General features: G+C 40.2%; 2 protein-coding genes across 2 annotated transcripts in view; both read right to left on the bottom strand.

The window, feature by feature from the left end:
* The window catches only part of ndufv1 (NADH:ubiquinone oxidoreductase core subunit V1), a 5,652-nt gene extending 2,646 nt beyond the window's left edge, over positions 1-3,006 (bottom strand). Inside the window, exons 1-7 of the mRNA XM_014009228.1 lie at positions 2,926-3,006; positions 1,483-1,604; positions 1,307-1,389; positions 1,006-1,176; positions 667-850; positions 344-533; positions 31-243 (exon numbers count right to left, since the gene is read on the bottom strand). Of these exons, the coding sequence (XP_013864682.1) occupies positions 31-243; positions 344-533; positions 667-850; positions 1,006-1,176; positions 1,307-1,389; positions 1,483-1,587 (946 nt within the window). The 5' untranslated portion in view covers positions 1,588-1,604; positions 2,926-3,006. The remainder of the gene's footprint in view (positions 1-30; positions 244-343; positions 534-666; positions 851-1,005; positions 1,177-1,306; positions 1,390-1,482; positions 1,605-2,925) is intronic.
* A 397-nt stretch (positions 3,007-3,403) lies between these two features.
* Positions 3,404-10,588, bottom strand: hcn3 (hyperpolarization activated cyclic nucleotide-gated potassium channel 3). Its single transcript, XM_014009227.1, has 7 exons — positions 9,703-10,588; positions 7,352-7,781; positions 7,109-7,270; positions 5,515-5,733; positions 4,864-5,010; positions 4,464-4,704; positions 3,404-4,241 (listed from the first exon to the last, which is right to left on the bottom strand). Exons 1-7 carry the CDS (start codon positions 10,158-10,160, stop codon positions 4,033-4,035), a joined length of 1,866 nt encoding a protein of 621 aa, XP_013864681.1. The 5' UTR covers positions 10,161-10,588; the 3' UTR covers positions 3,404-4,032.
* Between the last annotated feature and the right edge of the window lie 1,420 nt (positions 10,589-12,008).

Genomic DNA, 12,008 nt, shown 5'->3' with positions numbered 1-12,008 from the left:
AAAAAAAAAGGACTCAAATATAAAGTATACCTGCATGTCTCTCAATGAGCTCTTTCATAGGAATAGACATCTCCTCCTCTACAGTGCACGGGTGGTTAACGTGGCCAGAAATGTTGAAGAGCTTTGTGCCGGAATTCCTCTCTCTGCCGAAGCTCGCAAACCAGGTGCCTCCACGCCGACAGATGCTGGGCGCCACAGACACCGTTTCCACATTGGCAACAGTTGTTGGGCAACCAAACACACCTTTAATATATCACAAGATGGGAACGTGTGAGACTATTGTTTTGATTTTAAAAAAAAATACACACAATTTAAAATAAAAAGCCATGACTGTGGAGCTCACCAATATCTGCAGGGAAGGGAGGCTTCAGGCGGGGCTTCCCCTGCTTCCCCTCCAGAGACTCAATAAGAGCGGTTTCTTCTCCACAGATGTACGCTCCAGCGCCGCGCATAACGAACACGTCAAAATCGTAACCAGAACCGCAYGCATTCTTACCGATCAGCCCAGCAGCATAGGCCTCATTTATGGCCACCTAAGAGAGATAATGTCTTTATTAATGATCCCAGAGCTATGAAGGAACAGCTTCTAATAAATCTGGAGATATTTAATTTTTTTTCTTTGTAATTTAAGGTTTAAACGACAGCTTTCATTCTGCCCACGCTCACCTGCAGGTTAGATGACTCATTATAGAACTCTCCTCTAATGTAGATATAAGCGGCTCGCGCCCCCATGGCCCTTCCAGCGATCAGGCAGCCCTCCACCAGCTTGTGAGGGTCGTGCCGCATGATCTCTCTGTCCTTGCAGGTGCCTGGCTCTCCCTCGTCGGCATTCACCACCAAATACTTTGGACTAAAATAGAAATGCAAAAAACAGGTTGCATAATGCAGCTATGCTATGCAAAATAAATTTTGGAAAATAGTGACTTTTTAAACTTTTGTTTTGTACACAAAGTATGATTAAAACACAAGAATATCCAAAGTAAACATATCCATCTCTTTACTGACCGACCATCGCTGGGCTTGTTCATGAAACTCCACTTCATGCCTGTAGGGAAACCTGCTCCCCCTCTCCCACGCAGACCTGAAATCTTGATTTCATTGAGAATCCAGTCGACTCCTTTCAAAAGAATCTCCTTGGTTTTGTACCAGTCGCCACGTTTCAACGCACCCTGCAGCCTAAAACACCACAGAAGCAAATGAAGACATGTTGCTTTTAACGGATGTTTCTGATCACCTCTTTGCATCTCATCATGTTTATCATGATTTTAGATTTCACAGAGGATGTGAAAGTTACAATTCAGGTTACCTCCAGTCATGACGACCATAAAGGTTTGTGAAAATTCTGTCCTCATCTGCCAGCGGCCCAAATTTGGTTTTCTTAGGAGCACTCTGAATATATAAATACAAAAAAATGACTCCTGTGGCCACCATTTAAACTCTTTGTTGTTCATCATCAACTTGGCAAAAAAAACAAAATCATACCTCTGCTGTGCTGTTGAACCTGGTTATAGTGGTCACACCACCTTGGCAGACAGCAGCTGGCGCGCGAACCACCGCACACACCACTGATCGAGACAAGGACAGCATCCTTGCAGAAATAAACACTAAAAAAAGAGATAATAATAAACGTTAAACAAAAATATTTCAAATTCATTTAGTTCAAGAAAATATTTAAAACAAATCAGAACAGACTGTATACATTTCTCTCAAAATGTACTTTTCCTGTTTTTTCTATGCACATTAAAAGAAAAAGTGAGCAATTTAAACAAAAAATTAAAAAAAATGCAAAGCAAAAAAAATTTGAGTTAAAATTAATTACAAGAATGTGTCACAGTATGAACACAGCAAAATAACAAAGATAATGAATAAAAATATACAAAAATATACTTAGATTCAACTTTTGTCAAAGTTAAGGGGACAAAGATATAAAATGCTGTTAACATTACACATACAGTGTGGTACAGGGTATGTATCAGGTACACAACTGGTACTTGATTCCTAGCCATTAAATGCCGGTACATCCTTACTTGCCAACTAAAGGGCATATCAATTACCTTTCAAGTACACAGAGACTGAGCTGAATTATGCAACTTGATGTCCTGTACTTATAGAGTACATAACAGATACTTAACTTTATGTACTGGTAACTGAATAAGTTTTTACCAATTATGTACCCAACCATTTCCAGGCTGAATTGTGTATTTTTAATGAATTGTGAATACACCATATTTTAACCACAGTCAAGATGTAATGTGCACTGTAATAATGTGTATTGTAATTGCTTTAAAGTACAAAACATGTGTTTTAGTAAGATAAACATAAAATGTGAAATATTAATTAAATACTGTACAAGTCTGGATTTGACTTTCAAAATAAAATTTAAAAAACGACGCAAAAGCCCACCGTCTGTCCAATCAGGAAGATCATTTACATTTAAAAACAAAAAGAAAAGCTAATGAATACTTTATAATATAACAAGCAAGCACAATAAATTAATAAATTTTCAGTGCTGGGTTAGGGTATTTTTGGAGTTTGTTATTGCTTTAGTTGTATAACAATAACACGTAAGAGCTAACTAATTGTTAGCTATGGAGAGGGTAAGCTCTAGCACTTCAAACGTTCATGTTGTAAGAATTTAGAGCGTTACACTTTAAAAAGACTGAATAAGAAACAAGAATAAACGAGGTAATTCTAACACATCGACTGTGTTGATGTCGTGTACCGCCTGACCTCCATTAGCTCCTACTAGCCTAACAGCTAAGTCCGATTAGCTTTGTTTTTAACCTTGTAGAGAAATAAAAGGAGCTGACTCCAGCATGCAAACATCCCAACAACGATGCTTGATTCATGCAAAATGTAGCATTAAAACTTAGAATTACAAACAGTGTGTCGATTTAGACAGAAAACGCAATAGATTCAACTTACCCTGCGTCAACGAGTTTACGAAACACAGCTCCGCAGGAAGCTAACGCTATTAGCCCGGATACAAGTGTCAACATGGTCCAGGGTTGCCAGATATTCTGGCTGGTCGGATAAAACTTTCTGATGGTTTTCGGATATTCGAGGGAATAAAATTAGGTTTTCTTTTGGTGCACGGAAATGTCAAAACTGTTATATATTTAAGCTTTTAAAAATGATTTATCCTACGTCAGATAGACACTAACACTGACACTAACCCTGATACAGTAAATCAATAAATATCACATATCTGGCAACAGTGAATGAGTCGCTTTTGTGGTGTTCATGAATCAGTGCAAAAACAAATCTATATTGTTAAAAGGTGGCAATATTTTGTCCTATTATGTATGTAAAAAGCTTGATATTATTTTAATTATTTATATTCAAAATTGTTATTCTCTAGCTGAGAAATGTGGATGAAAAAACACACTTTATGGCAACTTGATAGGAAAAAATTTTTTATACTAATGCTTCAGGAGCAAAAAATATTAATATTTACAATGTACGATCAGTATGAACATTATTTGTTGGAAAGTCAAAATAAACAGGCAGAAAATAGGCATTTTGGTTCCAACTAAACACTTTTACAGGATGTACAATACTGTTGTGTGTGCAAAYAGCTCAAAAAAGGAGAGAAWAAAACTATATAAATCTTCTAAAATATTGTTAATCTAATCAAAATAATTTTTAKTGACATGACAGGATCCGACTCAAAATAAAGACAAAAAATAAAAATAAATAAAACTCCCTTGTGCAAGTTGGAAAAAACATGTATAATTAAAACTAATTGTCCYTAGTGATCATACATTAAATATGTTTTTATGAGTGACTGAGCTTTAATACCTGCATAACTAAAAATGGAATTTGCGCAAGAAACACAAGCGAAAAGCTTGTCAAAAGTCTGTTCAGTTTGGGAATTACAGTGAATCTATCACAAACAAATGACAAATAGACAAATATAGATTTATTTAGCTGAAGGTGTAAAATCTTATATACTTGAATAATTATTCAAGTTTACATTTAATAAAGTGGAATTCAGTTTTTAAAAAATTCTGTCTCTTTCTGTTGGAGATGTCACTCTGACTCAGTGGTCGGAGGCTGATAACTGGGTCTTCGTGAAACTCGATCGAGCCGTTCCACAGCCACGCTTTCGAACGCCCTCCTCATCAGAGGATGCTCCTCCAAGACCTCGTTGAAATCGTCCACGCTCAGGGAGTAGAGRCGGCAGTAGGTGTCGGCCCTCACGCTGGCCGTCCGTCGTCCCTGAGTTAACAGGCAGATCTCTGGAGCAAGAAGAAATTCAACAAATGTTGCCTCTGAGCAAATTTAAGCGAAGCAGCCGGAAAATTTTCACTTTGGAATAACAGCAAAATTAAAATTCAAAACAGTGTTTTAGTTCTATCTAGTTTGGTTTCTTTTATGCAAAACTGTCCCTCATCACAGCTCCTGGTATCATTCAGGTTGCCAAGTAGTGCCARTGGAACTGATAGAAGAAAGTATCAAACCTCCAAAATACGCTCCATCGCTGAGTTTAATCTCCTTACTGCCACGTGGGATGACTGTGACAGTGCCGTGTTGGATGAAGTACATTTTCCGACCCAGCGTTCCTTCTCGAATGATGAAGTCTCCCGGCTGGAAGACTTCAAAACGAAGCTTGGTCAGGATCACGGTCACAAAATGAGGGTCGGTGTTGGCGAAGAGCGGCATGTTGGCCACGAGTCCTCGACAGTTATAGCTGACAATCTCCTGAATGGCGGGAATAAAAAAGGCAATATTTAAAAGTGGTCAAAGTACCGCTGAAGTGTTTTTGGTTTTAAAGAGTTCACACTGCAGCGTAGACAGGTAGTTATTTTTAGAGAAACAGGATTGAGTGGAAAAAGCTCAAAGATGTGACGTTTAACCCACCTCCTTGAGCGGATCGCTGAGTTCTCCAAGTATGCTGTCCTCATCGAACATCTTGCCTTGGAATCGGTGCTCGTAATAATCGTGAATCCTCTGTCGTACGTCCGCAGGAAGTTTATGGAACGACATGTACTGCTCCACTTGCTTATACTGCAAAGATTTGCACAACGCACATCAGGACCCGACCCTTGTGAGGATACACAAACAAAGTTCTGCAAGACTGATATAAGAGGTTACGATTAGTCACATTTTCTGGCATGTGTTCGCTGAATTATTCCACAGTGATTACACATCCATTCCATTTGATTTATAGGCTGCTTTTCTCTGGTTTTTAAGTGGATTACAAACTCATTTGTGGCAACCAGCAGCCGACAGCGATCCAAAACAAAGGTGCTGCCGTTTGTCATCATCTGCTTAGCTTTATCATGTGAAAATCCCAGAGAAAGGGTTGCAGTGAGGTCACAAAATCCATTAGATAATACGCCATGTTGCACAGTATATGGGAAAAAATGGTTTGAGCAAGGTAATGATGTAAAAGAAGGCCGGGAATCGGGATAGTAAAAGCCAGAAGCACATTTATGTCCATGTGAGGCTTTTGGAACATATTGTCCGCAAAGCTTGAAGGTCAAAACGTTTTACAGGTGAGATGATTACCTTCTCTTGATACTGGCGATGGGATGCGTCCAGGGATTGGACCAGGTTAGTTGCGTGACCCAAGAACATGGCGTAGCAGGTGGCTCCAACAACCATGCTGACCATGGTAAGCCAAACGTCACTCATGCCCTCTGGAGGATGAGCGCCGTATCCTATGCACAACATGTGACTCATGGCCATGAACAGGGCGTAAGAGTACTGGATGTGCCAGGTGGCGTTCTGAGCAGGAAGGATTGAAAAGAGGTGGTGAGTAAAGCTGCACTAATGCAGTCGCATAGAGAAGGAACGAAATGCAAACAAATGGAGCACATTTTGAGCACATTTATGATTGAGGTTTGCAACATTTTGAGCATATTCACAATTTTCAAAAAATTCTCTTTAAATATTAGAAATAACAATAAAATAAAACTGAGACAGTTGTCAGTTGATTCAAATATGCATTTTACTTAAGATATTCTGTCAAATTCGCAAACCCTTCTCTTGTATTTTTTAAAGCACTAAAAACCTCCCTTTGCTCAAGAATAACGTCCAAAACACTGCAGGTTTGTGTTACTACAATAGCCCAGGAAGGACAAACCAAACAGTCTGCAAAGAAGACTTTTTTTCAAAACTCATTTGATCGACGCTCTTATTTCCAGGGCCAACTTAAACCCCCAGTAGGTCTGGGGCTAGGAGGTTTAATGAGCACCATGTTGGCAGTCAATTATCAAGGGACACGCCCTAAAACTAACAAGATACATCCTAACAGGTCATCTTATGTAAGTTCATTATTAGTTACAGCAGCCATGAACAAGAACATGTATCTGTAATGCTCTCTGTTTCAGTCCTCATGGCTCACAGTCCTGCATGTTTTAGTCGTTTCCCTGCTTTGGCACACCTGATTGAAAGGAATGAGTGATTGACCTGCTGAAGAGCAGAGAAACAACTAAAACATGCAGGATAGTGGATGAGTGACAGAAAAAAATTACAAAAGTGAAAAAAGAAAAAAGTTACAAAACTTGTAATTTTATCATCTCACAATGTAACCTCAAAAGAAAAGCCCCCGAACACTGTAGACCCCTGGACTTTAGCCCAGGTCCACCCGTGCATTCAGGCAGCCCTGAGGCCCAGCTTGGTCAGTCCTTCCGTTCAAGTATCTGGGAACTCACACACATGTGGGGCGAACTTAGAACTGACAGTTAAGATTGTTTGCATGTTTTTGGACAGTAGGAGGAAAACGGGGTACATGGAGAAAGCCTCACAAAAGACTCAAACCTCCAATCTTCTTGTTGACGCTCACTGAGCCAGTCTAATTCTAGCTTTAGATTCTTATTTAAATCAGGTCAAAGTCATCCAGAAAAATGGTTGAAACGCCTGAGAATCATCTGGCATTAGCAAGGTTTTAGATGATTGTCATGTCTTCTTTCGGTGGTCAATTAATTCAGGAAATCATAGCAGCACGGTTGATGGGGAGCTAAATTGTGCAAAAACATCAGAGAAACAAGGTATTTTTAGATGTGGTCCTGAAAGGCAGGTACGTTTATTTCTGAAGGATACTAGGGTTGTCGTTCTAAAATTCTGAATTAACCTTTTAAATATAAAGGTTTAGGCTCACCACCATGTTGTTTTTAGAGACCCAGCAGTCTGGAGGAAAGTCCTGCAGCATGGGAACCATGAAGGTGAGACAACCATCCCAGTGGCACAGCAGGAGCATCATTCCAATCAGGTTGACTATACGCACCACAGCACTGGCCAGGTCATAGGTCATGTGGAAAATCTTTAAGAGAGAAAGACAGAGGGATAGGACAATGTAGCCATAATTTAGACAAAATGCTGTCGTCTGTCTCATCCTGTTTACCTCTTCCCACTGGTGAATGTACCGGATGAGACGGGAAAGCCGCAGAAGCCGCAGCAGACTGAGGATCTTAGTGAAACGCACGATCCGGAGGGCACGAGCTGTACGGTACACGTCGGATGACTCGTGCCGGGACTCCATGTCGACAATGAGAAAGATGTAGTCCACAGGGATAGAGGAGATGAAATCCACAAGGAACCAGGTGCGGAGGTAATGGACACGGATCTCTTTGGGGTCCAGAATAATGTGGCTGTCCTCTCCCAAGATACCAGTGCGGAAGTTGAAAAACAAATCCATGAGGAAGATGGTGTCAGACATGACGTTGAAGACGATCCAGGGCAACGTGTTCTGATCTTCAAAGAAGGTGATTCCCCAGGGCAGAATGACCAGGTTGCTCATCATCAACAGGAGCATCACTATGTCCCAGTAAAACCTGGACACAACAGAACAGATGGGTCAGATCTGTGAACTTCTGTCTTGTTGCCACTTTTTATTAGCTAGGACACTTTTTCATGTATGCAAACATTTGACCAGGTGCTGTGTGGTTGCCGGCCTTAATTAAGTTTTTAAAGTTACAGAATCAAAATTAAAGTTGCATGCTTTGAAACAACCAAGAACGAGTGAAGTCATGCCGTTAAGAGGACAGTGTCCCGTTCAGGGAGTGACCCTTAATCTCGTAACTGTTTCTGTCACAAGAGGAACCCCTTCCCATTAAAAATGAACGCAGTCTGCTCCAATTAGATCAATACACTTTCATAATGGCAATGAACAAAGGGAAGTATCAACACCAGTGGAAATGTTTGCGGTTTGGACTTTGTGCTCCACATAGTTTCATTGTTGAGCTTCGTCTCACCCACATTCCACTGGCCTATATGTCTCCAGTGTCTCGTTATGCGTGGCGCTCACGGTTTGGATTTCCTTACAGATTGTTTACATCAAATGTCAGTCCTTTTGTTTGGCTCTCTTCCATTACACTGGCACAGTAACAGAATCTCAACTGGACCGTTTTTTGATTACTTCTTGCCACCCTTCAGTGATTGCAACATGACCCCCCAACAGTGTGGGCATTTCCTCATTTTTCTTCTTTAAGTCAGAGTGGAATTAATCGAGTTTTTCAATTCCCCACACGCCCAACCCTCCCGTCTCCTGCTGGCTATCTGTGTCAAACCCAGCAGTTTACATGACTGCTTGTCATCACATCTCATGTTGCAGCAGATTAGTGGGTCCTTCCTGCTGCTAATAACTGCAGCAAAGACGCGGGAAAGTTTTTACAGCTGTCGACATGGACATGGTGTACATTTTAATGTGAGCTTAGTGTTTCAGAGAAGCCGAGTAATTTCTGCAGAAAAAAGTCCCTTTTAGTGGAACTAATAATAGCAAAACGACAGGCTATAAATAGTTTATTTTGCAGTAACTCAATCAATTAACCTCTTCAGTTTAACGACAACTTTTAAATTTGTTTGTTTTTTTAAAGCAAAAGGTTTGCAACTTTAAAGATGCTTCTATCAGTTTTGGCTGTTCAATATGCTAAATGCTAATTATCGTGTTGAAATATGACTGAAAATATTAATCTGCCCATTTTTTTATTGAATCCTCAGCAGTAAAATGAATATCTGTTCTGAAATCTTTAAATGTAAGCAAAATGTGCTGTTCCAGTTAAAGGGGAAGTTGGGCCATAAGGTTTAAGGAGAGACGGCCCTCTATAATCTCCCTCTCAGCTGTCTGTGTATTATTGCATAATAGAGCAAGATGGGAATTATAGGGATTCTTATGGGCAATAATCCCCAATGCACGGGTTTATCCTCTTTGTCTGGCATATAGGCCTGATGGTTCAAAATTGTTCAAATTTGATGCCGGCTATTGTGTCCGCAGACAGATTGCCGCGGCTTCATTGTAAGATGTAATTTAGATTCAAAAACTGAAATCCTCTGAAAGGAAGGCCAATCTAGACTGAAGGAAACAACTGTATTTCGGCTCAAATTAACCGTTTCAAAATCAAAATCTAGTTCTTCTCTCCTTGTGAAGAGGACCACATGAAAGTTCTCTGGTTAATCCAGTTGATCTGGTCCTAAATACTGTATCACTCATCAAATCCCTTCATCGTCTTACCATGTGCTACGGACCGTGACATCAGCTGACGTCCTTGGAAAACTGGACGTGAGCGTCACAAGCTGTTTGGCTGACTGGGTGTTGATGGGGGAAACGATGCTTTCAAGGGAAGTTTATGGGCATTAATAACTAACGGAGTCTTAAAATTCTTGCATATTTCTTCACTCTTTGCACAAATTGAAATTCCCATGAGCTCTACAGAACTTGTGTGTAAAATGGTGCTTCAGGATTGAGGGTGAAGTTACCTGAAGTCACTGTAGGGGTGGATGATCCACACTCCAAAGCTCTTGACCCTTTCCTGTTCTGCAGCGACCCCCTTGTGGCTTCCAAACATGCGCAGGGAGAACTTGTTGACCCCCGGCTGCAGCATGGAGCCAAACTGCTTCTGGAAGTAGGTGGACTGGTCCTGGAGGAGGTCATCGTAGCCCCCCTCGCCCACGCCRGTGGGGTCCAGGGTGCCATCGGGGTCGGCGACGTAGTCGTCGTTGTGCGTCTTGACCAGGGAGAACAAGGTCCTGGTCACGTCGCTCCTCTTCTCTGTTTTTGGGGAGGGGGTGCCTGGAGGGGTGGCCCTCTGGGAGCCGCACCTCCATCTGGAGAAGTGGAGGCTGCTCCAGCTGCGGTACCTGGGGGTCTCCGGCTTGTGTACTGGGCTTTCCCCGATGACCTTCTGGTCATCTACACTCCTGGTGGGGCTGGTCATTTTAAAACCATCAAAACTGAACAAAGTAGAGTGGATTTACCTGTGTTGATGACTCTGGGTAAAGTTCAAATTGCAGTAAAGTTTGGTAAAAATTCCATTTCTTATTTGATATCTAACTCTAAACTAATAATAAAAATAAAAAAATCTTCCATGACCAAATAAAAACATATCAAATAGCAAATGTATTATTCTAATTTACCACTAAGTGTCCCAAACATAATGCAGTTAAAAAAAGATAAAATGTTCTTTTTAAAGAATATTTATCCCATAAGAGTTCTTATCCAGAATGAGTCCCATTCAGACTGCTAAAACAAAACAAAACAAAACAAAAAACCTGCAGAAGCAGAAACTTCAGGAGCTGATGTGTCCTCCTCCCGTCTGACCAGGAGAGGACGGATGCAAATTGACACAGGGGACTCAGTGGCCTTCAATAATCGGCTTTTTTGTCATAGCTGCGTCCACTCAACACTCCCCACCCACCCCATCCCTCCTCCTTCCTCTGGTGACTGCRCCTCCTCCCCCTCCTGAGGCGCCTACAGGCTGCAGGTCGTGTTGCTGGCTGACAAAACTAGAACAAAATAAGAAATTAGTCACCATTAAAGCTCTGAGTTGTGTTATTTGATATAGAAATGACCAATTTTCCTGATTTTCCTTTTTTAATTTAAATGATTCTGAGTATCTTGGCTCTTTAAACACAASAAAAACTAAAACAAATGTGTTATTTGGTGCTGGTCTTCAAGTTTCTAATTTTGACATCACATAAGGTTCACAATGTTTTTCAGTAAAAAAAAAAAAAAAGAAAGCATGAACATTTAATCAAAAAAAAGTACAGGATGTACAAATGTTACACATGATATGTCCCATTAAGAGGTTTGCACGTGATCGCTTACAGCGTTAATGCAGTAAAATATCACAGATGTTCCTTTTCTTGTCATTAAGATTTCATCATTAATGCTCTCTAACTCTTACTCAGAATTAAGCTGTTTTTATCCAAAATTAAGTCATTTAAAGAGCCGTCAAAGGAATAAATAAACTGTTTATACTTTTTACAGAAACCCACTTCAAATAACATAAAAATTCACTTAAACGTGACTCAGATGAACTACTCATGTAGCTGTAACTGAGATTAACACTTTGCTTTGGCCAGAAATATCTTAACTTTAAGTCAAGCATGACTGTAATAATGCAGCAAATAAAAGAATAAAAGTTATTCATCAAATGTTAAATGTTGTGTTTCTGGAGCTGCAGCTTCATCCACTTCTCTTCAGCTTGTTTGATTTTTTTTCCCACACAACTCCCTGAAAAACATGAATATAATGTCATTCCATCCATTTTTGCGTTGTCGTCTGAAAATGTTTGTTTTCTTGTGACTCACAAAGCTTTCTTGTCGGGCTTCATATAATCACATATTGGCCTGTATCCCACCAGGGTTGCTTTCAAAGTGACAATCTCCTTTTTCCAGGCTTCAGACTCTGCATTTAGTTCATCTTAGTGACAGGGGGTGGGAAAAAAAAGATTTTATACAGGTTTAAACTGTCGTTCTTGTGTTTCAGCACACGGTGGCAGCAGAAACAGAGTTTGTTGTACCTGTTGTCTTCTTTTGTGTTTCCTYTTTAGTTGCCACCTCCTGGGTTTTTGTTTTCTACATATTATTRAAAGAAAACAGGATAGATGTGAGTTAGTTATACTGGGTCAACTTGCATAATTTGCTAAATGCTTGCAGAAAAATGGACAAACTTAAAGATTTAGTATTAAAAACAAGTGCATTTAATAAAATAATGATAAGTTTCAAGTTATTGTGATCATTTTTTAAAATGCCCTTCAGTAAAAGTGTTACTGCGGCAGCTT

The sequence above is a fragment of the Austrofundulus limnaeus genome, unplaced genomic scaffold (assembly GCF_001266775.1).
Source record: "Austrofundulus limnaeus strain Quisiro unplaced genomic scaffold, Austrofundulus_limnaeus-1.0 Scaffold56, whole genome shotgun sequence".
Lineage (NCBI taxonomy): Eukaryota > Metazoa > Chordata > Actinopteri > Cyprinodontiformes > Rivulidae > Austrofundulus > Austrofundulus limnaeus.
This window is presented reverse-complemented; position numbering and strand designations above follow the sequence as displayed.